This window comes from Bubalus kerabau, chromosome 5 (assembly GCF_029407905.1).
Source record: "Bubalus kerabau isolate K-KA32 ecotype Philippines breed swamp buffalo chromosome 5, PCC_UOA_SB_1v2, whole genome shotgun sequence".
In the NCBI taxonomy this organism is placed as follows: domain Eukaryota; kingdom Metazoa; phylum Chordata; class Mammalia; order Artiodactyla; family Bovidae; genus Bubalus; species Bubalus kerabau.
Window position 1 is genome coordinate 8,545,214 of NC_073628.1, and position 27,741 is coordinate 8,572,954.

Sequence of the window (27,741 nt, forward strand, 5' to 3'; positions counted from 1 at the left end):
GGGCGGCTCATGTGACCCAGACACGCGCTCCCCACCGGGCCGCGGGGCGGGGGCGGGGCGGGGGAGGGGGGGCGAGGCCGCCGGCGGGGCCCGCCCCCTCCACACACACACACACACACACGCACGCGCGCGCGCGCGCGCACACACACACACACACACACACACACACACACACACCCCTCCCGCCGCTGCAGGGGAAAGGGGACGCACCGCCCAGGGGGCCGGGCTCCCGGGTTGCCGCCACCAAAGCCCAGAGGGCGGGGCCGGGGCGGGGGGCGCTGGGCCTGTAGGAGGGAGCCAGACGAGAGCTCTGGGAATCACTTTATTGCACGCGTTTTGGGGCGTGGGGCGTCCCAGAACGGGGCACCCTGCAGGCCCCATCCAAGGAAAGCTCTCCAAGGTGAGCCACTCAGGGGCCTGGGCGCACGATCCCGGGGCCTTGGGGCGGCCCGGGTGGTGACTGCAGCTGCTGCCTCTGCCGCTGCTCCTGCAGGAGCCTGGCTCTGTTGGCCCTGCAGGGAGAGCACCTGGGTGGTCGGGACTGGGATCCTGGGAGGTGGTGCCGGCACAGGGAAGGGAGGGCAGGAAAGAGCTGGGACAGACCTGGCCCGGGCCCGAGTGTCGTTGTAAATGGCTGTGATGATCCGATCCTTCTCATCCATGAAGCTACGATGCAACTGCTCCAGCTTCCTGCAAAGGGGTTACAAAGAACACTGGGACCCCCAGTCTCTGCTGTCCCCCAAGTCTCACTTCCCTCCCCTCCACTCCAGGGTCTCACAGCTTTACACGTGTGGGGACCGCAGCCGAACTGCCAGTGCTAGGTGAGGAGACACAGAGTGGTCGGGACTTGTCCAGGGTCTCATGGCGACCCAGGTCCCTGACTGTCATGACAGCAGCTCTGAACGTCAGAGAGGTCCTTGAAGGAGACTAGAAAGGTTTGTTCTAACTCGATCACTGAACTAGGCACGCTGCTAGCAGTGGGCACCGGCCTTTAGGTGTCTCTACTGTTCAAGCTCAGTGGCATGGCATGCGCGAGAGGGTGGCAGGAATGAATGAGGGCAGTTGCTGGTAAGGCCCAGCTTGACCCATTTCCTTCTTGTGCAGGCTTTCTGGTTGGCTCCAGCACTCTGGTGATCAGCACCAAAGATTTAAATTCAAATGATAAAAAACTGAAATGACATGAGCTCTTAGTGCACAGCTGCCTTTGCCAAGTCAGAAGGGGCTCTGGAGGAGACCCATTTCATGCAGTTCTTAGCTTGGGACACACAAGGGTGCAGGTCACAGGGGTGGCGTGGTTAGGTGGCTGACGCTGGGCTTCGCCCACCCTCCTGCCCCCTGCCCATCGCCCTAGGGAGACACGCACCTGAAGGCGACGTAGTGCAGGCCCATGCCGGACAGCATGATCAGAAGGCAGTACCCCAGCACTCGCCGGTTGTGTTTGTGCTGCTGCTGCCTGGACTCTGGCCCCTGAGGCCTCACGTTATGAAACTGGGCCCAGTATTGTTCATTGGGGGGTGCCCCAGAACTGCTTGGAGGAAGAAGAAGGGACAGTGTAAGGATGAGCCCATCCACACAGGCCTCCTGGCTCCTGCTCCCCAGCCTTGTCTCACCCCTCCACTCCCCTCATCTCCCTTTTCACGCCCCTTCCCGGGACCCATGAGCTGGGGGCTGGACTACTGTACCTGTGTGCCTGGTGAGCAGACCTGGGGTGGGCTGTGGTTCCTGGAGACTTTGGGGAAGCTGCCGAGCGGAGCTGGTGGTCATAGCTGCGGCGGCTCTGCTCACGGCTCAGCACTTGGTATGCTTCACTCAGCTCCACAAAGCGACTGTGCAGGGCTGGGTTCCCAGGGTCCCGGTCAGGGTGCAGCTGGGGTGGAGCAAGACTCCCCTCATCTCCCTTTCCATGCCCCTTCCCGGGACCCATCCTGATAATGTCCATCCCCAAGGGCTCATGTCATTCCCAGAGGCCCTTCCTGGGGAGTGACCCTCACTCTCAGGCCTGCGCGTCCCTGTAAACCACCACAGAGTCAGGAAGCACAGACTTCTGCCTCCTCCCCTTGTGTAAGTCCTTCCCACCTGCTGCCTGGCTCTCACTGTAAGTCCTGGATCCAGCTTTCTCAAGAGCAGGCAGGCCAAGAGAACCAAGCCCAGCCCATCAGACAGGCCTCCTGGCTCCTGCCCCTCAGCCTTTCCTCCCACAGGGGCAGATGTCTCCCCATGGGGCACCTCCCCCTCCCTGTGAATGCTGAGGGAATCTGCACCAGCCAGAGTGAGCTTCTCAGCTCCATTTCTGAGAATTTGAAGCATACCCCATCTGGCTCAGACTTCCCTTCCCCCTCTCCACTTAAAACCACTTGTACCTCTTTGGACTTGGAGAAGAAAGCTCGTTTAACTTCTTCAGTGCTGGCACCAGGCTGCACCCCCAAGAGTTCATAGTAGTTACTGGGGCCAGACCTGTGGAGAGAGGCCCAATCCTGCCAGGGCTAAGGAAGACACAGGGATACCCCTTCCCTACCCACTTGGGCCACCCTTTGACTCAGCATCCTGGTGCTCAGGGTTGAGCCAGGTACCAAGGATAGTCTCTGTAAATCATCCCTCCCTTTTTGAGTGTTCCAGGTATGGGGCAGTTCAAAATGTCTCCAAGTGTAGTTTTCAGACTCCTTGCATCAGAAACACCTGAAAATTATATTTTGGTTTTGGTTTTGATCATGTTTTTTAAAATAAATTCTTGGGACTTCCCTGGCGGTCCAGTAGCTAAGACTCAGGGCTTCCACCTCAAGGAGCCTGAGTTCCATCCCTGGTCAGGGGAACTAAGATCCCGTATGCCCTGCAGTGCGCCCAAAAGAAAAAAAAAGAAAATTCTTGAGCCCCACCTCATTCCTGCAAATCAGAATCTCCAAGTAGGGCCCAGGAATCTGCAATTTTGTAAGCACACCCCCCCACCACCACGCCGCCCCCCCGCAGCCCTCCTGCGTTATGCACAGTGATGCTTAACAACCACCTGAGTTGTAGGAAGGGCACTGGTTTTGACTTGGGTTCAAATTTTAGATCTGTATGACCTTGGGGGTTATTCCTTAATCTCTGATACTGTGTCTTCAGCAGTGAAAGTGAGAGTAACCCGACAAATCTGTAAGGCGCCTGACACAGAGCTATCCCAGCACCTAGCTCAGCGCCTAGAATTGGGCAGGCCAGCAACAAGAACCTACTGAACGACCGGGCCCGATCCCGGGGGCTCGACTCACCGCTGCCGGGCGGCCGCTGCGAAGAACCAAAGGGGAGGGTTGAGGGGCCACAGCCGGCATAGGCGCAGGGGCAGCATGGCGGCAGGCAGGCAGCTGGTGAAAAGAGACCACAAAGAGGAGTGGGATGGGACCCCCTGAATCGGAGGAAATGGGGAGCGGGGGGTGCTGGCCCTGTTTAGATGCGAAGGGAAACTGAAGCAGGCCCGGGGGGCTCAGGGGCGTTTGGAGCCTTTTTGCTGAAGACCAGACCTGTGCTCTGGCCCCGTCCCCGCCTCTGCCCTGTGCGTTCAAGACCCCCCCTCCACATTCGTCTCGGTGTCTGGACCACTAGCCCTGGACGCGGAGACCCCCTCCCCACCCTGGGAGTATTGGGGGGCGGGTGCAGGAGGAGCCACACCAAGCCCCGCCCTCGTTGCACTCACGGACTCCGCCGCGGCCGCCGTTTCCTGCTCTTACCCAGGCCCCGCCTCCGCACTCTTATTGGCTTAGACAGCCAGACACGCCCACAGGCCAGAAGGGGCGTCAGTGCGGCGAAGCCCCTCCCCCGAACGCCCTTTGGCCTTTGACGCCTCGCCCAGGCCGGAGGGCTTGCAGAGAGGCGCCGGTGCCCACCCGGGAACCGGCGGGACTGGTCCTGCTCTGAGTGCGGCTTTCAGCTCAACCTCTGTTGTTCACTCCTTCGGACATAGCTGTTACTCCACACTGCACCGAGACGCATTTCACAAAGCAGTTTCCACCCCGTAAAGTGAAGTGTGAAAATTAGTCGCTCGATCGTGTCTGACTCTTTGCGACCCTGCGCGTAGCCCCGCTGCAGGCGCCTCTGTCCATAGGATTTTCCAGGCAAGAATAATGGAGTCAGTAGCCATTTCCTTCTCCAGGGGATCTTCCCGACCCAGGGATCAAACCCGGGTCTCCTGCATTGCAGGCAGATTCGGGAAACCCTTCCACCCCATAGTCAGCCTGGAGCCTCACTGGAACCTGGCAAAGGGGCACGGCCCTCAGCTTGCAGAGGGGAAGACTGAGGCTGGGCCTTTTTTTAACCCAAGTCACTTGTCCTGTCTCTCTCACCCTCCCTGGGCTCTCCCAGTGGCCCCCTCTGTCTCATGCAAACAGCAGATGCCAAAGGAATCCAAGAATAAAGTCCTTTATTGTCTTCAGAGCTGTGGTGATAGGGCTGGGGACTCCAGGAGACTCAGGTGGAACTTCCCTGGACCCGGTTGTAGAGGAAGATGGCGCCTTTGGCTGAGGGGCAGAGCTCAGCCCACATCTCAGTCTCCTGCAACCTTTGCATACTCTGTGGGGAGAGACAGTGAGACCCAGACATCTCAGCGTCAGGTTTCTTGTGGGAGCTGTGCCCACAGTTCCTGAGCCTCAGAACCTCATGTTAAGGGGGCTGAGCAGGTCCCTGGCACTCTCCCTTGAGCTGAAGGCAACCCCGTGAGGACTTGTGGCTCTGGAGAGAAGCTCTGAGATCTGGGAGCCCCGTCCGACCCAGGCCTGGGAGACAGACGTGCATCACCAGGCCTCTGCAAGCCCCAACCCAGCTGCTTATCCAAATGACACACTTTGCCACCTCGAACCTGTTTCTCCACAAAGATGATTCCTGTGGATTCGTGGGCCTCAGGTCCCCCACTCATGTAGTGTCTCCTCACCTGCTCAGAAGTCAGGCTGCACCTGGACAGGATGTGAGAGTGGCCTGGTGAGTGCTTAGCCCCTGGAGGGGCCCTGTGGAGCACCAGCTCCCTCAGCCATGCCCCTCAACCACCCACCTACTCCAGGACCCAGGATTCTGTCCCCCAGAGATCACTCACTGGACGTAGAACTCAGCACTGGCACGGCCGGCACTGGTCTCATTGCAGGCGATGCCCAACAGCAGTGGCTGACTCAGGGTGAGTGGCGGCACATTCACCTGGGGCCAGGGGTACCACCTGTCAGTGCCCAATTCCCACGTCCCTGCCCCCTCAATGAAGAATAGCATGTTACCCTAGTACAGCGTTTTACAGTTTGTAGTTCAAGTGCACAGAGTCACAGAAAGTCAGATCTTGGGCACATTCATTTCATATGGGAAAACTAGAACTGGAGAGATGGAACAGTTTGCCCTGAGTCACCCAAGGGAAGTTGATTTAGTAACTGGGACTCCTCTTTACCCCTCTTTTCAACAAACCTGGTGGGGAAGTAGGCAAGACATTTATCATTATCCCCACTGTAGGGAGGAAAACCCTGAGGCACACAGAGGCAAGGGTTAGAATTCCACTTCAAGTGTGCCTAGCTGCAAAGCCAAGCTCTTTGCTCAATGATGGATGCCTAGGACTTCCCTGACAGTCCAGCAGTTACGAGGAGTCCCGTACTCTCACTGCCAAAGCCCTGGGTTCAATCCCTGGTCAGGAAACTAAGATCCCACAAGCCATGTGCCAGTCTGGACCTGTGGAATTCTGGCTTGTTCTACCTCCTCCCTCCTTGCCCACTACTCTGTTCTGCCTGCCCCTCACTCACCTCATCACAGATCTCCTGGAGGACACTGGAGAAGAGCTCGTGCACCACCAGCTCCCCAGGGAGGTCCTTGTGCAGGGGGCTGTCACCTGGGCACAGGGCCTGTGAGAGGTCAAGCTCAGTCTCTGCTCCCCTCTTTCTGCCCTACTTCCCCCCCACACGCACTGGCCCTGAAGGCCACTTCCTCTGACCCCAGCCCTCTTTTTCCAGATGGGCAACTACTGGTTCAGCTAGGTTCTCCATCCCCACCCCCACCCCCAGTTCCCTAGCTTCCCATGGGTCTGGGACAGGATTCAGCGGAGAGGCTGAGAGGCTACCCCTAAGAAGAGACTTTGGAGAAGCACCAGGCCAACTCCCCTTTTAAGAGATGAGGAAGACAAAGCTGAGCTTTGTGGGTCTTTGTGCCTCTGTGCCCAGCCTGGCATCTCACCTGAGGCTCAGGATGCCCACCGGGCACGTCCACCAGCCCAGGTGCCTCAGCCACCTGGCCAGAGCGGCGCAGGAAGACAAGGAAGTTGTCAGCAGTGGCCAGTGCAGCGCCCACGCCCAGGGGGTCTGCCAGATAGGCTTGCTTGTCACCCCAGTTGGTGGCCCCCTGCTGTCGCAGCCAGGCAGCTGAGCTGGCCCAGTTGGTCCCCAGGAAGTCTTGATAGGAAGTAAGACCCAGGCGCAGGAGCAGCTGTGGCCCTGGCGAGCCAGTGGGCGCCAGTGTGGCGGAGTGCAGGCGGAACTTGGGGGCATTAAAGAGCCAGGGCTGGGCCTGAAGCCGGCTCTCCCAGATGGCGATGATGGCCTTGTCCCCTCCTGGCAGTGGGCGACGATCATAGACTGGGCTCAGCTCTGCCCGAACCTGCTTCTCAGGCAGCCCCCCGGGGGGGCACTGCAGCAGCAGGGACACCTCAGGGTCCATGGCCTGGAGAGGGCAGTTCTGGGGACGACACAGCCAAGCCTGTCACCTCGGGGGACCCACAGCCTCCCTTGGGCGCGGCAGCTGGCCCCCTCTGTCACAGACTTCCTGAGGGTACCCACCCCCGCGCAGCCCTTCTACACCCCCCTGACCACTCCCTGGGCAGTAAACTGTCTTATCATCCCAGCAAGAGCTCCTAGGCTCCTGCTACCAGACATCCCTTAGACTCCCCGGCATCCCTACAACCCAGAGGTCCTGGGTCCTGTCTCCCCCCAGTGCCCCTGTCTCCCCAAACCAAAGGTCTTGCCTCCCCCAGTGCCCCTGTCTCCGCAAACCAAAGGTCCTGGCTCCAACCCTAGACATGCCGGGACCCCTCCCACCATCCGGAAGCTCCGGCCTCCAGCCGGCACTCACCGGCCCACTCTCCCGCAGGCTCCGCCCCTTTCCTCCGAGCGGAAATGCCTGCCCCCTTCTTTCTCGGCTTCTCATTGGCCGGTCCCGGAGCTCAGGGCCCCGCCGGATCAGCTGCCCGGCACCCGGAGTCGGTGAGCCTTCCTGTCTGTCCCTGCTCCGTCTGTCTGGCCGGCCCAAACAATTCCGCACTTTAGCCTGGATGGCGGCCGCGCCTCCCGAGGCGCGCCTTGCGGAGCAGACCAACGAGCCTGGGTCAGGGGGGTTCAGCTTCCCTGGGACCCGTGTGACCTTGGGCAAGTCTTGCCTGCTGTGCCTCAGTTTCCCTATCGGCTCCAGGGAGTTGGGGGTGGAAAGTGAATTTAGTGATCTGAATATCCCCCTCCCAGCTCTCAAATCCTGAGGCTCTGTGACACCGGGCAGCATGGGGAGATGGGAGGGGTCCTTAACAGTCTCCCATGTCACTGCTCCCCACAGGTCTTGGCCATGAACTCCTCTGGAGGAAGGAGGCGGGAAGCAGCTGGGCCCAAGGGTAGAAGGGCTCACAGACCCCCCCGGGACCAGGTGCTCTCCTCTCCACCCTCACCCCTGCTCCCAATGTGGGAGGGCGGGGAGGGCAGCTCTGAGCCCTGCTCCCTGGGAAATGCTGATGGCATGGGAGCAGGAGCTGCTGGGTCATACTGTTCCCAGGAGCACAGGGACTGCTGTCCCTCTGGTCTCCTTCTGCGGCAGGTCACTCAGATTTCAGGGTGAGCAGCTGGGCAGGCAGGGTCACCACTGGGACTAAGGGTCAGCTCTGGGCTCTTTCAGGACCGAGATGTCCAGCTGTCCAAGGCTCTGTCCTACGCCCTGCGCCATGGGGCCCTGAAGCTGGGCCTTCCCATGGGGTCCGGTAAGTGAGCGTCTTAGGGGCTGGGCCCAGGAGTGCTTGGAGCCCAGGGAGTAGAGTGAGCCAGTTGGTAATCGCCTTCCCCCATGGCTCCTACCACAGTCCTGTGGGGACAGCACAGAAGGTACATCCCTGCCATGTAAGGGAAGGCTGAGGCCCAGAGCCCGGGATCATGTCCAGGGCGGACTGGGAGAGGAGCCTGTGTCTGGCCAGGCCTGGTGATACCTCCAGCCCAGTGGCCCAATAAACACTTACGCCAAGATTGGGCACTAGGGGTGTTGGGGCAACTGTTGTTTATTGAGTGTCCACTCTGGGCTGGGTTCTGTCCTCAAAAGGGTCCCTTGATCTTTGTGACCCTCTGTGAGACAGGGGGTCCTGTCTCCATGAGACAGAGCCTATTTCATGTAAGGTGAGGGACTGAGGCCCAGAAAGGGGGGACTTTCTAAAGGTCACATGGGCTCTGGTCTTGCAGTCTGAGGCTCCCCCTGTGAACTCTGGCCAGGGCCAGAGCAAGGTCATTTCCTTACCACCCTGCCTTCCCACAGATGGTTTCGTGCCCCTGGACGCCCTCCTGCAGCTGCCCCAGTTCCGCAGCTTCTCAGCTGAAGATGTTCAACGCGTGGTGGACACCAATGTGAAGCAGCGCTTTGCCCTGCAGCCAGGGGACCCCAGCACCGGCCCCCTCATCCGGGCCAATCAGGGTCACTCCCTGCAGGTGGGTAATAAGGGGGCAAGTGGCAGAGCCATGTGAGACCCCTGCCTGTGAGGGGAGGGTCACTGCCGCCCTTCCCCCCGCATCCATCCCAGGTGCCTGAGTTAGAGCTGGAGCCCCTGGAGACCCCGCAGGCCCTGCCCCTGATGCTCGTCCATGGCACATTCCGGCAGCACTGGCCGTCCATCCTGCTCAAGGGCCTATCCTGCCAGGGAAGGACACACATCCACCTGGCCCCAGGACTGCCTGGGGACCCTGGTGTCATCAGTGGTCAGTGCCCCTCCCCCAAGCTACTCCTACGCAATCTGTCCTTCCAGGTCCCCCTCCGAGGGTCATAGCCTCTTGTCCAGGGCCAGTTCATACCCTGCATGCAGGAACAAATCCCCTCCCCACCCCTTGAAATGAGCCCAGGATCCCAGCCCACCCAGGTTTGATAACTACAGTCCAGACGCCCCAGGCCCCAGCTCCAATTGTCCACTCAGGTATGCGGCCAAATTGTGAAGTGGCTGTGTTCATCAATGGGCCCCTGGCCCTGGCAGGTGAGTCTGGACACAGGAGGGACCACCCCAGGCCTTCTGAGAGGGCTTGAGTCACAGGTCTGGCTCTGTCTGCAGATGGAATCCCCTTCTTTCGCTCTGCCAATGGGGTGATCCTGACTCCAGGGAATGCTGACGGTGTCCTGCCTCCCAAGTATTTCAAGGAGGCCCTGCAGCTGCGCCCTACCCGTAAGAACCACCACCCCAGCCAGCCCTGTTCTTTGTGCCTGAAGCCTGTGCCCTCTGCCCTCACCTCTTTCCCAGCTTGCAACCTCAGACTGACTTAGTTCTCCTTTCTCTAACCAACTCTCCTCTCTATCTCAGGAAAGGCCCTCTCCTTGGCTGGCAATGAAGAGACAGAGCATCAGAGAGACTCCAAGCATGGCTCCAGAGGAAGACGGATGACCCAACAATAAAATATTTATTTTTTTAAAAATGTAAAAAGGTAAAAAAGAAACTGATTTGAAACTATGAGTCATCATCCCGTGGCTGCAGCCAGTCTTCCTCGTGTGCTCAGGGACTTCAGCTGGGCCAGAGGTGTTGGTCCTGGCCACTCAGACAAGGGAAGGGCGGGTGCTGTGCAAATGAGGGCCTACCCTCCCAGAGGGATGGCAGGGTCTGACCCAGCCGGGACTCTGGTCTACACAGAGCCAGTGACAGTGAGTGAATGGATCCAGCTCGGTCGTTGCATGTCTGGACAGTGTGTGGACAGTGAGTCCCAGTGGATGTGGACTTAGGAGTGGTCATGGCAGGTGGTGAGCGGGCGGGGGCAGTGAGACAGGCTTCAGAAGGCCTCGTGGCCTCCGGTGAGCTGCAGGAAGAGGTCCTCGTCCAGCTCCTCCCCCCGGGCCCTCTCCCGCGTGGACAGGAAGATGTAGCCCCCGATGTACTCATGCACAATGCGGCAGCTGGCGGACACGCAGCTGAAAGCCACGTTGATGTGCTCGTCAAACTCGATGGCCACCTGTGGGGCGGGTGGTCAGAGGGCTGGTGCCTTGCCCCTGGCTGGGTCCAGCCCAGTCCCAGGTCCCTCCCCCACCTTCACTCCAGGCCCACCTGCCGGATGTCCCAGTTGACATTCCACTGGCGCATGTTGCTGAAGCGCCAGGTCTTAACCACGTCACCCACGGACAAGTCAATGCGGATCAGTCGGTTGTTGGCAATGCCCAGGATCTCGTCTTTCCTGCTGCCCTTGAACCTGGTGCCCAAGTGGAAAGTGTGAGGGGGGACCTCCACCCCCACTCTGCATGGCCCCGGAGCCCACCCAGAGAGCTTGGTGTGGCACTCAGGAGCAAGCTGGCAAGTTAATCCCTTAGTTTCTCTGGGTCTCAAGTTCCTCATGTGGAAAAAGGGGCTTCACTGATGTAATCCCTATGGTAGCATTTAGCAGCATCAGCCAAATAGTCCATGCCTTTCCATAGGAACATTTTTTTTTTTTTTTTAGCATCATCCTCAGCTTGTTCCTGTCTACAGGCTCGGAAAGTGGGCAGTCAAAGGGGGTGCTCCCTTCACAGCAGCCACCCAACCTTGTCCTATAGACCAGCTGCCCAAGGCCCAGGGAGAACGGTGTGTGGCAGGGCTGGGATGGGTACAGGGGGCAACCGGCTCTCTCGGCCTGATCGCTCTCTAGTGTGTGCTGCACAGGTGCAGGATGGAGGGGGTGCACACAGGCTGCCCTCAGTAAGGTCTCCCCTCCGAGGACAGGAAGGAAGGCTTCACACACTGCTCCCAGGCAGCAGGGGAGGGCTGTGCCTAATTGAGCAGGCTGGGGTGGGGCTCCTACCTGACCACAACATAGGAGATGCCGAAGTCGGGGAGGGACTGCCAGGCCTGGATGAAACGCAGCTGGGCTTCAGACAGCGAGAGCTGGGCCACGTTCTGGTGGGCTTCCAGGATCCGTGGAGTGAGCTGCAGGACCAAGCTGGTGAGGGGCTGCCAAGGTCCCTGAGACCCCCTGCCTGTCCCCATCAAGGAGACAGGATGTGGAGCCTGGGGTGGGGACAGTGCCCAGTGTGGGGCCACTGGAGTGCACCCTGTCTGCATTCAGCGGCATGAGCTGAGCCAGGCCCTGTGGAGGACGGGGCGGCTGGACTGTGACCCCTCCCAGAGGGTTACACCCAGTCCCAGGACCCGGGAGGGAGAATGAGCGAGTGAGCGCGTGCATTTCCAGGGGAAGGCTCTGTGGAGATCCAGGGGCCGAGGTTGGCCAGGTAAACCCTCTGGTCAGTCCCACCACCCACTCTCCCTGGCACCTGCTTGGCCTTGAACTTTCTCTGGAAGCGTGGGGCCACAAGGCCATAAGGGTTGAGGCCCTCGGCGGAGGCATCGGGACCCTGGGGATGGTTGCCGGAGCCCCCGCCGCCGCCGCCTGCCCGCTGTAGGCTGAGGAAAGCCAGGATGGCCTGCACCTCGCTGGAGTAGCTGCTGTCCGCCATGGTGCGGCCCTTGGAGGCCAGTCGGCAGCCAGCCATCCAGCGGGCATACTGCTGCTCCTGGGGTGGGAGGGGCGGGGAGAGAGGTGAGGGCCCTGGTCTGGCCCCGCCCCTTGCCCCTGGCCTGGCCCCGCCCCGTGCCCCTGGCCTGGCCCCGCCCAGCGCCCATTTAGCTCCAGCCTCCAGGGGTCCTGGTCCCAGCCCTTCACGCACATCCTGGCACCGCAGGTAGATCTCACTCATGCCCTCAGGGGAGGGCACCAGGAGTTTGATGCAGAACTTCTGGCCTGAGACGTTGACATCAGGGACCACTTCACAGCCTGGAGGAAGAAGGGATGGGCTAGGGGGCTGGGGAGAGGAGCCAGGGTGCGAGGGCCCTGGGTGAATGCCAGCCCTGCACAGCGGCCTCGGGTCAGAGGGCATCTTCCGGCCCCTAGTTGGAGACAGGTGAGAGCATTCACCTGGCCAGTCCCAGGTGGGTCAGGTGAGGCCCCTGCACACGCCTGGCCCGGCCCTGCCCTTGTCCCGCAGACCGCCATCACTCACCCTTGAGGTTGAGCTGCTGGATGGGTTCCCCGGGGGCCTCGTCCTGGCTCTTGTAGTAGGACAGGGTGGTCTCCTTGAACACCACCCAGTGCTGGCGGTACCCCTTCAGAGTCAGTTTCCGGGGCCTGAGGGTGTGGTGGGAGGTTCAGGACAGGCCACCTCCCTCCTCCCCATCCTCTCTCCGCACTGGGCCCCCCTCCAGCAGGGCTGCCAAGGCTGGACCCAGGCTCACCGGAAGATCCGGAGATGGTCCTTGAGTTCTGGGATGGTGGTGAGGCTGTCCTGGGGAGAAGAGGAGTCAGGGCGGGCGCCCAGCCCCTGCGCTCAGCCCTGACCCCAGCCCCTAACTGGAGCCCCTCCTCACCAGCATGTCCGTGGGCGCCGACCCCTCCAGCTTCACCTCCAGGTTGCTCAGGGCTGCATCCAGGTCGTCCAGCCCTGAATCTGTGCCCGCTGGTTCGTCCACCTCCCCGCTCTGGGACAGCTTGTTGATGTGGTACTGGAGGGGGCACGTGGCCAGGGATGGCTGAGCCAGCAGCCCATTTGCCCAACAGGGCTTCCCCGGATACAGAGTTTCCCCTGGAAGACCCTGCCCTGGGCCTGGCCTGCACCCAGCCCCCAGGGGCCCCCGGCCTGCCCAGCACCTGTAGGGCTGCAAACACCATCATCTCCTCCTCGGTGCAGTCAATCTCTTCCAGCAGCAGGTCCCACCGAGCCTGCTCATACAACTGGGTCAGCCGCACTGGGTCTGTCTGGAGGGAGGGGGAGGCTGGGTTGGTTGGGTGACATCTGTCCTGAGCACCCCATGCACCCAGGTCCCCGCAAGCCTCCGGCCTCAGCCCGGCCTGTGCTGTGCAAGCTCATGGAGTGGTTCCACATGGGCAGCAGACCCCAACCGCAGCCTGCCAACCCCATCTGCCCAGGCAGGCGGCGGTTTCTTCCCTCTAAACCTTTCTGTGCAGATATCGACTATTTGTCTACTGTGTGCCCTGTGTGAAAGAACAAGGCGGGGGCTGAGTAGATCTCTCAATAAATAAGTGATTCAAAGCGATTAAGGAAGTAACTTCCAAAGCAGGGGCTCACTTGTGGGGCTTAGGCAAGAAGCCCACGAGTTTGATGGTGATGAGAAAGAATGGAACTAGGGTGTTGGGGGTGGGGAGGGCTGCTACTCCCCAGATGGAAGCATTCCGGGAAGGCTTCCCTGGGGAGGTGGCTTGCTGTGCTGACACCTGGGAATGACAAGGAGTAACTGATGAGAAGAGTGGTAGGAAGAACATTCCAGAGAGAAGGAGCAGGGAGCTCAAAGGGGCAACCCCAGTTACCCATAGAAGTAAGACTAAGCCCACACTCCCTCTGAAACCCACCAACATCAATAGCAAAGCCATAACAGGGATAAAGGCAAAAGAACTAAGAAGAGAGAGGGGACTAAAGCAGGTTGAGAGATACTAACAAAATTTTGGAAGATGAAAAGCAGAAACATGGACAGGGACTGAGTTGCAGGGAAGAAGAGCTGGGTTCTCACACTCTTTTCCCTCTCTTGTTCTATGGCAAAGGCACTAATGAGTTTGGGAAAATCAGAAAGCAAACAGCAAAAAGAACTAAGATCTGAACAAAGGCATCCCAGTTCATGTCATAGACAGGCTCAGGTCTGGGAGGTGAAGGTGTTAGTCGCTCAGTGTCCTACTCTTTGCAACCCCATGGACTGTAGCCCGCCAGACGCCTCTGTCCATGGAATTCTCCAGGCAAGAATACTGGAGTGGGTTGCCACACCCTTCTCCAGGGGATCTTCCCAACCCAAGGATTGAACCCTCATCTCCTACATTGCAGGTGGATTCTTTACTGTCTGAGCCACCAGGGAAGCCTTTCTGCGAGGCGAGGGTGGGCTCAAATGAAGACCATAGAAAGTCTGTAAATGGAACAGTCCCTCCCTACTCCCTGCAGCCGAGTGACTCCCTGCTCCCAGCTGGCACCTGGTAGAAACCAGAGATTTACTCTCAAGATGCTGAGCCAGTGCATCTGGCACTCCCGGCACAGCTGGGTGGGAGTACGTTGTACTGAAAACAGCTGAATGAGGAGAAAGTTGGCATTTTGAAAGATGAGACACCCTCAGCCCTTCTCCATTTGCCATCAAAGACATTGGCAATGAGCTTTCTATTCCCCAGTCAGGAGATCAGAGCTTTCACTGCTGGGAAGCCAAAAAGAAACCCCCTACAATGAGGGGCATTCCTGCCCCATATTCCCCAGGAGACCCTCCCAAATGCCAAGCCCTGTTTATCCACTCGGGTTTCTAATTGGCTTCTTAGAGCCTTACTAAGTATGAAAGGGCAGGCAGGGATTATCCACATTTAACAAAAACTGCTGGCATGAACTACAGTCAGGGGGAAAAAGAACTTGGAGGAAATAAAGACAATGTAGAGAGCAGAAAAAAACTTCAAACACTAGGTGAAATCCTTACAGAGACAAAATTCTGCACTCATAAAACAAGAACAGGAAGCTATTTTGAAAAGGAATGTAATCATAAAGTTATAGTAATTAAGACAACATGGTAGTGACAGAGACAAATTGATCAATGGAATCAAAGAGAGTTAGAGAGAGGGACTCCGCTGGTGGTCCAGTGGCTGAAACCCTGTGCTCCCAGTGCTGGGGGCCCAGGTTCCATCCCTGGTCGGGAGCTAGATCCCACATGCTGCAACTAAGAGTTAACATGCTGCAAATAAAGATCTCGCATGATGCAGTGAAGATCAAAGGTCCTGCATGCTGCAAACTAAGACCTGGCACTCCCAAATAATTTTTAAAAAATATTTAAAAAGAGAGTCAGAGACAGACTCATGTATGTTCACCTTGGGACAAGGGAAATCTTGCCATCACTGGGGAAAGGATGTTCTTTTCAATAAATGGACCTGGGTCAATTGGATACCCATATGGTAAAAAAAAAAAAAAATTTTTTTTAATGAAAAAAAATGTTAAAGTATTTGTATCTCTGCCTCTTACCACATACAAATATCAATTCCAGTTGAGTTGCAGATCTGAATATCAAAGTGAAAACAGTAAAACATTTAGAGAAAAATAGGACTACATCTGTGCAATTTTAGAATAAAAGATTTCTTAAACAGGATGCAAAATATATTAATCATAAAACAAAACTATGACTCAGATTATATTAAAATTAGGAGTGCGTGTTCCTCAAAATAAACTACTAAGAGAATGAAAAGGCAAAGTATTCTGTGCTTTGTGAAAATATATTCACAATATATTTATCTGTCAAAGTACTCTGCACAGAATATATGAAGAACTCCTACAAAGCTATACGAAAAAGATAAGTACCTCAGTGTAGAAACTGGTAAAACATTGGACAGAAACTTCACAAAAGAGGATATCCAAAGGGCTAACAGTCATGTGAAAAAGTTCTCAACTTGATTAGTCATCAGGGAAATGTACATTAAAGCCACACAGAAAAGCAAATCAGTGGTTGCCTGGGTGTGGAAGAAGGAATGACTGCAAATGGGCACTAGAGAACTTTCTGGGGTGATGGAAATGTTCTAAAATTGGACTGTGGTGATGGCGGCATAGCTGTATCTTACTAAAAATAAACTGCTTACAGTGGGTGGTTTTTATGGTATAGAAGTTATATCTCAGTAAAACTGCTCGAATAAACAAACAAAATACCATATGAGATACTATTACACACCCACCTGAAGAGCTAAGATGGGAAAGGCAGGAAATATCAGGTACTGGTGAATTTGTGGAATGGTTGAAACTCTCATCACTGCTGGTGTACGGGGCTGTAGTTATCTACTACAGCTAAACCAGTGCCTGCCCCATAACCCCTGGTGGCTCAGATGGTAAAGAATCTGCCTGCAATGCAGGGGACCCAGGTTCACTCCCTGGGTTGGGAAGATCCCCTGGAGAAGGAAATGGCTACCCTCTCCAGTATTCTTGCCTGGAGAATCCCATGAACATAGGAGCCTGGTGGGCTACAGTTCATGGTGTCACAAAGAATAGGACACACTTTCACTTTTCAAACTAGTGCGTGCCCTACAACCCAGCAATTCCACCTCTTGGTGTATACCTTACAGATAATATGGTATATGTTCACCAAAAGACATATGCTGGAATGTTCATAGTGTTTCTATTCATAATAGCCCAATCTAAACATTGTACAATGCCCATCAACAATAGAATGGAGGACTTGCCTGGTGTACTGGATAAGAGACCTCCTGCCAATGCAGGGGACACGAATTCAATCCCCGGTCTGGGAAGATTTCATATGTCATGGAGCAACTAAACTCATGCACCGCAACTACTGAGCCCACGCTCTAGAGCCCACAAGCCTGCACACGGCCGTGAAGAGCCGGTGCAGCCAAAAATTAGTAATAACAAAACAATAGAATGGAGAATTAAAATCAATTGTGGTATATTGACAGCCTGAAATAGTACACACCAATGAGAAATATGCTACCCTATATGCAACATGGATGAATCATACAAGCATAATGCTGAGTGAAAAAAAATAGACACAAAAGAGTATATAGAATGTGTGATTTCCTTTATGTAAATTTCAAATATGGGCAAAACTAATCTATGGTGTTAGCAGTAACAGTAATGGTTCCCCCCGCGGGAGATACTGCTTGGCTTCTGAATGCTGGTAGAGTTCTATTGCTTGATGTGTTGGTGACATTTGTGAGTATTTCTAAATATATATTACACTAAAAAATAAAATAAAAAACACTAAAAAGGGACAGTCAGAAAATAAGAGCTCTTACAATTTAAAAAGACAGTTGCAGAAATTATAAAGTCAATAGATCATTTGGAAGATCAGTCAAGAAACTTTCCAGAAAGTAGAACAAAAAGACAAAAAACATGAAAAAGGAAAGAAAAGATAAATATCCAACTTTTTATTGTAAAAATAAATCCAGGAGGTGTAATATCTACCAAGTTCCAGGAGGAAAAAAAAAAAAAACAACAGAAAAATGGAAGGCAGTAAATTATTAAAGAGATTGTATAGACCATATTTCCAGAACTCAAGGACCCAGGCTTCTGGTCTGAAAGGGCTCAGCAAGTGTGTGGGACAATCAAAGAAGAAAGACTCATATGAGGACATACTATTGAGAGATTTTTTTAAACATCAAGAGATAAGGAAAAGATTCTTCTGTGTTTTGTTTTGGCTGTGCCATGTGGCTTGCAAGATCTCAGTTTCCTGATGTGGAATTGAACCCAGGTTATAGCAGTGAAATTGCTGAATCCCAACCACTAGACCACCAGGCAACTCCCAAGAAGATTCTTAAGTTTCTGGGGCTCTCCTACTCCTCCAAGAAAAATTGAAAGGGTCACATATGGAAGGGTTGAAAATTGAATGGAGTTAGATTCTTCAACAGAAACACTAGAAACTAGAGGACAATGGGAGGTTGTTTCAAAATTTGGCAGGAAAATGTTTCAAACCAAGAATTATGCAAACTTTCATGTGAGGGCAGACCAGTGACCTTTTCACACAGGATTTCAAACCACTTAGGGAAAGCTATTACCATTTTGCCATTTTAGGGGAAGTCATTGAAATATACGCTCCATTGAAATGAGGGAGTCAGGAATCAAGAAGTCAACTATAGGAATTACCAGGAAATAGTGAAGGGAAGTTCAAGGACAACAGTCAGTGGGTCTAGATTGCCACCATTCCACGGTTCTTACCAAGATATAACACTGATTGATATCCTAAAGTAAACAATCATTTTGAAAAGGGCATTGTGCTTCAGCTGCAGTGTTGGAGGGACTGGGTTATGGAACATCCCACCTCATCACTCTGAAGAGCTCCCACGGCAGGCCACAGATTCACGGAGAGTGTCCAGAGAGCCTTTTGGCGTCTCACTTCTAATTGTGCACAGATAGGCAATTAACAGATGGTAAAGAATCTGCCTGCAATGTGGGAAACCTGGGTTGGGAAGATCCTCTGGAGGAGGGCATGGAAACCCACTCCAGTATTCTTGCCTGGAGAATCTCCACAGACAGAGGATCCTGGTGACAGTCTATGGGGTTGCAAAAAGTCGGACACGACTGAGCAACTAAGCACAGCACAGACAATTAACAGAAAATAAATAAACCAAGAAAGGAAGTATAGTCACTCTGTGGCTTAGCTCAGAACACTATTTATATGTGTTACTATTTACAACCGTGCTCATGTTGTTTTAACCAAAAACTACAACACAGCTCAGTTGGGAAGATGCAAAAGAGGTGTATGTTGTAGGGGAAGGAGGGAGGAAATAAGACAGGTAAATTTTCATCTTTCATACAAAGTGAATAGATAATGCATGGAGTGAAAAAAAAATCAAGGGAATAGACATATCTAAGCTTGTTATATAGAGGTAAACACTAGAATAAAAAGCTAAAGACTTAAAACCTACAGTCTCTAGGGATCAGAAATCTGGGATAAGGAGGGGTAGAAAGGAAGTGTTTTTCTGTTGTTGTTATCACTATTGGGATATTCAACTCCTTAAGCTGTTACTTCGATTAAAAATAAAATTTAAGGGATTTTCCTGGTGGTACAGTGGTTAAGACTGCTTCCACTGCACAGGGCACAGATTTGATCCCTGCTCAGGGAGCGAAGATCCCCCATACCACAGGTGCAGCAAAAAAAACCATTTAATTTACAAAACAAAAAAACAAGAAAACCAAATGAATTTTAGATAGTGGAGAACACCACCCTGAACAGCAACCACTAATCGCTATGAAACAAGTGAATGAATGGTGAGATTTCCCCAGCTTGCTGCCTGGAGCAAGTGTGAATACTGCAGGCAAGAGGAGGACCCCAAATGGAGCCCAGCATATTCCCTAAGGTGAGAGGTGAGCAGGTGCAGCTGAGAATTTGGCGAGTCCAAGGCAGCTAGAATTCACAGCGCAGAGTGCTGCAGAGCAGAGAACTGCACAAAGAGAAAGTTCTGCATGGAATCTGCAGAGGGCCCCTTTCGAGTCTTTAGCTGATTAATGAGCGTACATGTGTGTGTAAGGAAACAAGCCAAGGCTGATGGAAGAAAACACTGAAAGACACACGTGCACATTTGCCAGAGCTCACACCAGGGTGGGAAGACTTCATATTCCCAACAGAGATTAGAGAAACCTCATCATATGTATATAACATCAGAAGACTCAGGAGGCTCTTGCCTCAGTAATAGGGTAAACTTTTGTCCGGTCTAATTAATAACTGCCTTTGCCTTTGTGCATGCTCAGTTGTGTCCAACTCTTTATGACCCCATGGACTACAGTCCACCAGGTTCCCCTGCCCATGGAATTTTCCAGGCAAGAATACTAGAGTGGGTTGCCATTTCCTACTCCAGGGGATCTTCCTGACCCAGGGTTTGAACCTACATCTCGCGCGTCTCCTACATTGGGAGGCAGATTCTTTACCAACTGGCCACCTGGGAAGTCCCAATTAATTATCATAAATTATAATTATTAATGTTCAAGGCAAACCTTAGAAGGATCAAACTGTTTCCAAGTGTCTTTTTTTTTTTTTCCAAGTGTCTTAACTGTATCCTCAAATAAGATTTTAAAGTATTTTAAAAATCCAGCAAGTAAGAGTATAAGATTTGTAGTGTCTGGTATCAAATTAAAAATTATCAGGCATGAAAAGAAGCAGAAAAATACAACTCATAATTAGGAGATAGTCAATAGAAGTAGATCCAGAAATGACACAGATAATAGAATTAGTAGACAAAAACACCAAAAAGTTTTAATTTTTTTGGCCTTGCTGCATGCACGATCTTACTTCCCCACCCCTGGATGGTTTAGTCTTAACCACTGGACTGCTAGGAAAGTTCCTAAAATGTTATTTTAAATATATCTTGTATGTTCAAGAAGATAGAGGAAAGCATGAGCACGTTAAGGAGAGATGGAAAATGTTAAAAAGGTCAAAACTGAACTTCTAGGCAGGGTATTAATGGCAGATTAGACAAGCGAGAAGAAAAGATTCGTAAACTTGAAGATAGAGCAATAGGATTATCCAAAATGAAACATAGGAAAATAAGACTGGGGGAAAGAAAAAACTGAACAGAACATCTGTGAACTGTGGGACGATTTTCAGTGTTTAATAGTCACGTCATCAGACTCCCATAAAACGGAGGAGCAGAAAAGATACATGAAGAAACAAAGGTCAAAGATTTTCCAAATTTGATGAAAACTACGAACTCGGATTCCAGAGGCTCAGTGGACCCCAAGCATGAGAAACCTGAAGCAAACCAAGGCGCATGATAGTCAAATTGTTTAAAGCCAGTGGTAAAGAGAAAACCATAAAAGCAGTCAGAAAAAGACACATCACCTACAAAGGAGCGAGCCACAAGACTGTGGGGCAGTATTTTTAAGGGAAAAAAAAAAACATTGACCGAGAACGCTGCATCAAAGAACAGTATTTTTCAAAATCAAAGGCAAAATAATGACTTACAGAGATGAACAAAGACTGAAAGAATCCATCACCAGTAGATCAGCTTGAAAAGAAATGTTAAAGGAAGTCCTTCAGGCAGACAGAAAATGATACCAGCTGGAAATCCGAATCTACACACTGGGATAAAGAGCGTAGGAAATGGAGTGTGTGTAGGCAGAGAGAAAAGACTGCTTTTTATATTTAAAAAATGGATCTGCGGGACAATTGACTGAGGGAAGTGTCTTGTGTCTTGACTGTATCAGGTCAAGGTCCTGATCGTGATACTGGCTGGGGGTACCCAGTTCCAGGTGTCTGGGATCTCATGTATTAGTTCTTATAACTGTCCGTGAGTCTACACTTACCTCAAAACCAAAAGTTTAATAAAAAAAAAATGGACTGGTTATTAAAGTTTAAATAATTACAATGGGACTTCCCTGGTGGCGCAGTGGATAAGAATCTGCTTGTTGATGCTGGAGACATGGGTTCGATCCCTGGTCCAGAAAGATTCTACATGGTGCAACTAAGCTTGAACACCACAACTACTGAGCCTGCACTCTAGAGCCTGGGAGCCACAAGAGGAGTGTAAGTGCAGGGTCTTTGCCATGAGTCCGTGGTAGGAGGAAGCGCTGGGCAGACAGGGAATCAAGAGTTTTGTTTCAAACAGAAAGTTGAGATGCCTGTTAGGTGCTAGAGCAGAGATGGCCGGTTGGACATGAGAGTCTAGGGCTTGGACATGAGAGTTTAGAGCTCAAGGAGGAAGGTCTGGGCTGGAGGTGGTAAAACTGAGAGCTTTAAGAGCCCAGAGATGATCCTTAAACCCAGGAGGCTGGAGCTTCCTGGGAGAGAGGGTGGAGAGAGGAGGCTGGAGAGGGAGCCCTGGAGCCCGCAACTCCCAGAGGCTGTTGGAGACGGAAGGGCAGAGAGGGGCAGGGCAGCTGCAGACTCCTGAGCAGCACCTGGGGATCCTAAGCAGTCAAGTAAGAAGTGGACTGGGGCACTTCCCTGGCGGTCCAGTGTTTAAGACTCCATGCTTCCACTGCAGGGGCCACAAGTTCCATCGGGGAACTAAGATCCCGCATGCCCTCCGTGCGGTACAGCCCAAAACAAAACAGCATGGAGGGCTTGGTCACCTCAACAGCATGGGGAAGGAAGACTCCAGGATGGAGTTGGCTGAGGAGAGAGAGGGCATCAAGGAGTACCCACTGGAAAGGCTTCTGGGGAGCAAAGACACTGCACCCCAGGGTTCTGTGGACAACAATGTTTACAAGCTTGGCAAGGAAGTAGGGACAGAGAAGCGGGGCTTTTGAGCCTGGATTCATGGAGCCTGTTTGTTGCCATGCCGAAGGCAGGCAGGGAGGGAGCTGTACACACAGGCGTCTGCCTGCAAAGCTTCACCCCTCACCTGCCCTGGTTCCTGCCGGTCCCAGTGCCGCTGCCTCCAGAAAGCCTTCCCTGAGCCCAGGTGTCCCAGGCGTCTTTCACCTGAGCAGGCTTCCCAGCACCTACCACGGTCTACACTGAGCTGCCTCTCCCTGACAACCCTTGAGGAACAGGCCTTGGCATCCATGGGGGCCCAGCACCATGTTGGTGGAGCTAACCAACGGGGTTGTGGACTGACAAACGGACAGCTGGGCAGACTCCCACAAGTGTCTAACCTTCGCGGAGCCCAGAGCTCCGACGTGAGGTCCCCCGTGTCCCACTGACCCAGCCTCCCTTCTCCCTGACCCGGCCCACCTTGGGATCCAGGTCGAAGAAGCTGTAGTACTTGAAGCGCAGCCAGAGCGTGTCCCCGGCCTTGATGCCCTGCTGCATGAGGCACCGCGACGAATCCAGCCACCTGGACCAGAGCACGGGCAGGGGGTCAGGGCCGAGTCAGGGGCAGCGGGGCGGTGGAGGGGGCCGGGCTGGCTCGGGGGCAAGCACACACATACAGGAAGAGACCGAGCAGGCCATGGGGCAGGGGGTGGGCTCTGGGAGCAGGACACATGGCATGGGGCGCCAGGGCGCCTGCAGACCTGGCAGGCCGCGCACCTGCTGTGGAGCTGGGTCTTGTCCAAGAGGGAGCTGGGCCTAGGCAGGCGCTGCAGCAGGAGGGGGTCCGGCGGGGGCTGCGGCCGGCTCAGCATGTGGTAGCAGGCCTCTGTCTGGGCGCTGTCTGAGAAGTGGGCTGGCATCCCCCGGAACGACGCGGGGGCCACGCCTGGAGTGCGGGTGGGGGTCAGCAAGGCCCGGTACCCCTCATCCACCCAGGCCTCTCCCAGGCGCCCCCCTGGTGGCATCCTCTGGGCTGCCGCAGCCTGCGCTCACCCCCAACCAGGACGACCTTGGTCAGGTCATACACCTCCTCCTCCGGCTCCTTTTCTTTCTTCTTCTTCTTCTCCTTCTCGGGAGCCCGGAGCAGAGACATCTCCTCAGGGTGCCGGATACCTGAGGGGAGCCGGGGCCTCAAGGGGAGGCCAGGGTCCTGCCCTGTGACCTCCTGCCCCACCCATGGGCAGTTTGGGGAGGGTCCCAGCCCCCCAAGCTGGAGGGGGAACAACAGCTCGGCAAAGATGATGTGACAGTGGCTGGGCCTGGCAAGGGAGAGGACCTTCCCCCTGGCTGGACCCTGGCAGGGACAGCATGGGGGCCACCCGGGGACTCACTGAGGAGCCGGCAGATGGCCACCATGGCCTGGAAGAGGGGCTGGGAGAAGCTGGCGCGGAGGCGCAGGGCACGGCGGTTGGGCAGCCTCAGGATGACGGGCCGGTGCTGGGGCCCAAAGAAGAGGCGGGCGTCAGCCAGGATCCCGTATTTGTCTAGCGTCCAGTGGGTCTGCAGCAGCCACTGTCTTTTCTGTTCCCACCAAATGGCGTGGTCTGACCAGTCCTGCTTGCGTTCTGCGGGGCCACAGGCAAGGGCGACCATGTCAGCCTAGGTGGGCCCTGCCCTGAGCGCTGAGCACAAGCCTGGGATCCAGAGGTGCTGAACACCCCCTCCCCGGCCCAGGCCAGGAGCAGGGCCAGGCTGGGGGCCCAGGACTGAGGTCGTGGCAGGATGGCTGTTTGCTGGCTAACCTGCTTGTCCCCTGGCCTCAGCTGCCACGGAGCGGAGTCACTTCCCGGAGGAGCCCCCAGCCCAGAACCTAGTGCCCCTGCCTCTCACACTCCAGGGCACTTGGCTTCCCCATGCAGCACCTCCTGTGTCCTCTTGCAAGTCCCGACTTCATGGCTTCTCTCCGGCATTTCTGGGAGCTCGGGAGGCAGAGGCGACAGCAGGGCCTGGGGCTTATGCTGAGCACACAGCAGCAGGCGCCCCGTAAAGAGCTAGTGGTTCCTAGGTCTGTGACCTTGGCCAAGACCTGAGCCTCCCTGGGCCTCAGTTTTCTAGTTCCTGAGATGTGAGCAGCCATGGACACCGAGCGGGGCCTGCCACCCTGCGGCGAGTGGAAGGTGTCTGTGACACAGGCACGTGGCCGCGCCAGTACAGAGCGTGGGCTTTCGGTTAGAGATGCGAGCGCCTCGAGGTCTCATGCGGCCAGTGACAGAAGACGCGCACGCCCCTCTTGATCCTCCCCCCAGGAGCCTGAACTGGTGCCAGGTGAGACAAAGGAAGCGCTGTGTCCCCTAGTGTCAGAGCCCTTCCTGGGCAGTGGTCCTGTCCCCTGCCCCAATCCCACCTCCTTCCAGCCTTCTCCTGCCCAGAAACCCCCCCGCTGCGCCTTCACTGTTCCTGGTTTTGTGGCACACACTCCCGTTTCCTCGTGGTCCTCTGCCCTTGTTCTCTCTCACTGGCCCCTCTCCAGGCCAGCCCCTGCCCATCCCCATTGGTTCAGGAAGAGGACCCTCTTCTCCCTCCTTGGTCATGCCTTTTCCCAGGGTGAGGGGGAGCCGGTCTCATCTAGTCTATGGCTTCATCTTTCTGCTGTGAGCTCCAGGCCAGAAACCCACTGGCTAAGGGGCACATCCATTGGCTTCGATCATTCCAGAAACCTTTGTTCACCTGCCTATGTGGCTGGCTCTGGGACTATGAATGCAACAATCCTGAGTCCCAGCCCCCCAGGGGGTCCTCTTAACTTTGCTCTGCCTGACTCTGTGGGGGCTTCCCAGGTAGCGCTAGTGGTAAAGAATCCACCTGTAGTTCAGGAGACATAAAGAGACACAGGTTCAATCCCTGGGTCTGCCCCTGGAAAAGGAAACGGCAACCACTCCAGTATTCTTGCCTGGAGAATCTCTTGGACAATGGAACCTTGCAGGCTACAGTCCATGGGGTTGCAAAGAGTTGGACATGATTTAGTGGACAGAGGCTCCCCCTCCCCTCATCAGCTCCCCGCAGATCCTGGGGACGGGATGACAACGGCCCTCCCGCTAGGCTGCTTCCCTTTCGCCTTCAGCCGCATTTCATCCACGGCAGTCCCGCCTCCACACTCCACCTCCTGTCCATCCTTACTGCCTCCAGCCTGACCTGTTGGGAGGGGCCTGCCTTAGCCCGATAGCCTCCGCTGGGAACCCTTCCTGCTGCTCTCCACCTCCAGGATGGAATCCCAAACACCGGACAGAAGAGCAGTCTCCCAGCCTTGTTCCTTGTCACACTCCGGGAGTCCTCCCTGGCCTAGAGCCCCCAGACTTCACCCTGTTCAGAACTCGCCCCATGCCCCAGTGTCTTGCCTAGCTCCTCCCTGTTTGCAGCCCCCCTCTTGGGATTCATGGGCTTCCCTTGTGGCTCAGCTGGTAAGAATCCGCCTGCAACATGGGAGACCTGGGTTTGATCCCTGGTTTGGGACGATCCCCTGGAGAAAGGAAAGGCTTCCCACTCCAGTATTCTGGCCTGGAGAATTCCATGGACTCTATATATAGTCCATGGGGTCGCAGAGTCGGACACAACTGAGCGACTTTCACTTCACTTCACTCGGGATTCATATTGTCCTGGGTTGGGTGCGACCTCCATGCTGGCTTACCCTGTGCAGCAGCCCACCCTGGCCCTGAGCCGGCCCCTAAAGGTTGGGTCTCACCTGCCCAGCTGTGCTCCAGGCCCCAGGTTGGCACTGCTGGCTTGGCTGGGCATCAGTGACTCTGATGCCCTAAGGAAAGAGTGGGAGTTGGTGGAGTGGGGACAGTATTTGCTGGGTGGGGGACAGGAGAAGCTGGAGGAACTCGACCCTGGGGGCCCAGCAGCCTGTGGAGGAGTGGCAACCACTCCAGTATTCTTGCCCGGAGAATCCCTTGGACAGAGGAACCTGGCAGGCTACAGTCCATGGGGTTGCAAAGAGTTGGACACGACTTAGCACGCACGCAGGCCTGACTCTGGACCCAACAAGGAGCACGCAGGCTCCTTGTTGAGGCCTCTTGCTTTGCTGTGGACCGTCCCCCGGGGCCAGCTGGGCCTTCTGTTGGGGCACCTGGTCTTCACCCTCTCTGCCTTGCTCGGCCAGGCCTGCCTGAGTCTTGTCACCCAGTCTCCTGAGGGATCCTCTGCTCCCCACTTCTGCTTTCACAACCTCCTGGGTCCCTGCCTTCTGGAGGCTCCCCTCACTACCTCAGCCTTGTGGCTGGGCTGTCCGGGGGGGCCCCACGCTCTCCACAAGCCACTGACCTCCCTCTGGGCCGCACGTGGCGGGGCGGGGGCTGGACGGGCCTGAGGCAGCCCGCCCCCGCCCCACACCCGCAGGGGCCCAGGTCGTGGGCTGGATGGGCCTATCGTGGGCCTGCCTTCCGGCTCTGGCTATCAGAACCAGCCCGCCACCCTCCCAGGAAGGGGCAGCCCCCACCCCAGCAGGGAGAGGCGATGAGAAGCCCCCTGTCGCTGGCCTTGCTCCCCTCCAGGGTTGACACCACAGGAGGCTCTGCTGTAACTTCCTGTGGGGGCAGGGCCGTCCCACCCAGGCTGGGGCCTGTCACCAGCATGCTGAGGGCTTCCGCCCAGGGACAGGGCGTGGGAGCAGGTCCCCGAGTCACCAGGAGCCCCCTCTGGCCTCCCCTTGACCCCCAGAATGGACCTCAGCCTCAGCCCAGGCAAGGCCTCTCCTGACCCAGAGGACTGTGGCTGGGTCTGGTCCTTGGGGGTCTTAGCAGAACCAGCTGGCATGGAGGAAGGGCGGATGACAGTGGGAGGGAGGGGAAGTTGAGTTGGGGAAATGTCTTTTTTGGAACAAAATGATTAAGCTGGTGCCTGAGTCACTGTGACTCCATTATCGAGGGCCGCGCAGCAGAGCCGGCCCGGAAGCCCTGGGGGACCCGGTGGGCGGCGGGGGTTGTGGACACTCACTGATCTCCTCCACAATCTTCAGGAGCACCCCACCGATGTGTGATTCCCCCGTGACGCGGAGGGTGAGCGACTCGGCCTCCGGGTCCTCCTCTCCTATAAACACCCGCAGCTCCCAGGACGAGTCGATGTAGTCCCCGGTGGCTGTCTTCATGCCCGCCATGGCTCCGGCGGCGCTGAGGAGAGGGTGGGAAGGAGGCGAGTGGGCAGCTGGGAGGTGGCCTGTGGTGCCCGGGACAGGCAAGGGGCCAGAGGGCAAGCCCGCAGGCCAGAGTGCCGCGGCAGCAGCAAGACCCGGGGAGGTGGGTTGTCCCAGGTGAGAAACTCAGACTCCTCTCTCCATCACAATGGTTGAGCTTTGCAAGGGCTCCTAGAGACCACATTGCCCAGCCCTTTCCCTTTGTGCAGACAGGAAGACAAGGCCCCTAAGAGTAGGAAGGGGCTCCCCCAACACCCTCCAGCTCAGTGCCAGAGCTGGGCCCAACGTCCACTTGCTTGCCCAGCCGACAGCCCAGCCCAAGCCCGCCCTGGCAGCTGCCCACCCTAGAAATGGTGAACCCAGGTCAGAAAACAGTCCCCATCAGGCCCAAAGCTCAGCACCACCACCCCAAAGTTGCTGACGCCTCTCAAGGGCTGTGGAAAGTCTAGGTTGCCGCCCGGAGAGAGGCGTTCTGGGCAGAGAGGGCTGCCAGAGGGCGAGGGCGAGGAGGGTCCTTGGGCCTCCAGCTGCCCGCTGGCTTACCTTGCCTGCGAGGGGCTGGGGCTGCAGGTGTGTGTGGGGGGTCGGCGCGTCAGCCACTCCTGGCCACGGCCCACACACCTGCAGAATGCTGCGTGCTTCCTCCCCCTCCGCTTTCTCTTTGGAGTTTCCTTCAGAGGGCAACCCTCCCTCGCTTATCACCAGCAGGGCGGGCTTGGCCCCTCCCCAGGGC

At 55.6% G+C, this 27,741-nt stretch overlaps 4 protein-coding genes across 8 annotated transcripts; 1 reads left to right on the forward strand and 3 right to left on the reverse strand.

Moving 5' to 3' along the window:
- Window positions 1-310: 310 nt before the first annotated feature.
- On the reverse strand, window positions 311-3,757 carry DNAJC4 (DnaJ heat shock protein family (Hsp40) member C4). Its single transcript, XM_055580964.1, has 7 exons — window positions 3,665-3,757; window positions 3,243-3,335; window positions 2,361-2,454; window positions 1,683-1,867; window positions 1,364-1,525; window positions 604-690; window positions 311-512 (listed from the first exon to the last, which is right to left on the reverse strand). Exons 2-7 carry the CDS (start codon window positions 3,317-3,319, stop codon window positions 410-412), a joined length of 708 nt encoding a protein of 235 aa, XP_055436939.1. The 5' UTR covers window positions 3,320-3,335; window positions 3,665-3,757; the 3' UTR covers window positions 311-409.
- Window positions 3,758-4,370: 613 nt separating this feature from the next.
- On the reverse strand, window positions 4,371-7,201 carry NUDT22 (nudix hydrolase 22). 3 transcript variants are annotated; one of them, XM_055580957.1, is made up of 6 exons: window positions 7,054-7,201; window positions 6,163-6,660; window positions 5,736-5,834; window positions 5,054-5,151; window positions 4,823-4,916; window positions 4,371-4,536 (listed from the first exon to the last, which is right to left on the reverse strand). In XM_055580957.1, the coding sequence occupies exons 1-6, from the start codon at window positions 7,126-7,128 to the stop codon at window positions 4,435-4,437; spliced, it is 966 nt and encodes a 321-aa protein (XP_055436932.1). In that variant the 5' UTR covers window positions 7,129-7,201; the 3' UTR covers window positions 4,371-4,434. The 3 variants fall into 3 exon arrangements, with proteins under 3 accessions (XP_055436932.1, XP_055436934.1, XP_055436933.1); XM_055580959.1 differs by having other exon boundaries at window positions 6,947-7,054; XM_055580958.1 differs by lacking the exon at window positions 7,054-7,201 and adding an exon at window positions 6,994-7,013.
- On the forward strand, window positions 7,115-9,795 carry TRPT1 (tRNA phosphotransferase 1). 3 transcript variants are annotated; one of them, XM_055580961.1, is made up of 8 exons: window positions 7,115-7,184; window positions 7,528-7,614; window positions 7,861-7,942; window positions 8,485-8,654; window positions 8,747-8,921; window positions 9,134-9,190; window positions 9,266-9,376; window positions 9,512-9,795. In XM_055580961.1, exons 2-8 carry the CDS (start codon window positions 7,537-7,539, stop codon window positions 9,601-9,603), a joined length of 765 nt encoding a protein of 254 aa, XP_055436936.1. In that variant the 5' UTR covers window positions 7,115-7,184; window positions 7,528-7,536; the 3' UTR covers window positions 9,604-9,795. The 3 variants fall into 3 exon arrangements, with proteins under 3 accessions (XP_055436936.1, XP_055436937.1, XP_055436938.1); XM_055580962.1 differs by having other exon boundaries at window positions 7,140-7,305; XM_055580963.1 differs by lacking the exon at window positions 7,528-7,614 and having other exon boundaries at window positions 7,142-7,305; window positions 9,512-9,792.
- Window positions 9,590-27,675, reverse strand: FERMT3 (FERM domain containing kindlin 3). Its single transcript, XM_055580956.1, has 15 exons — window positions 27,552-27,675; window positions 26,813-26,985; window positions 23,215-23,448; window positions 22,877-22,996; window positions 22,601-22,769; window positions 22,304-22,406; window positions 12,810-12,917; window positions 12,530-12,664; window positions 12,398-12,447; window positions 12,166-12,290; window positions 11,833-11,939; window positions 11,440-11,679; window positions 10,971-11,095; window positions 10,244-10,385; window positions 9,590-10,151 (listed from the first exon to the last, which is right to left on the reverse strand). Exons 2-15 carry the CDS (start codon window positions 26,970-26,972, stop codon window positions 9,972-9,974), a joined length of 1,998 nt encoding a protein of 665 aa, XP_055436931.1. The 5' UTR covers window positions 26,973-26,985; window positions 27,552-27,675; the 3' UTR covers window positions 9,590-9,971.
- Between the last annotated feature and the right edge of the window lie 66 nt (window positions 27,676-27,741).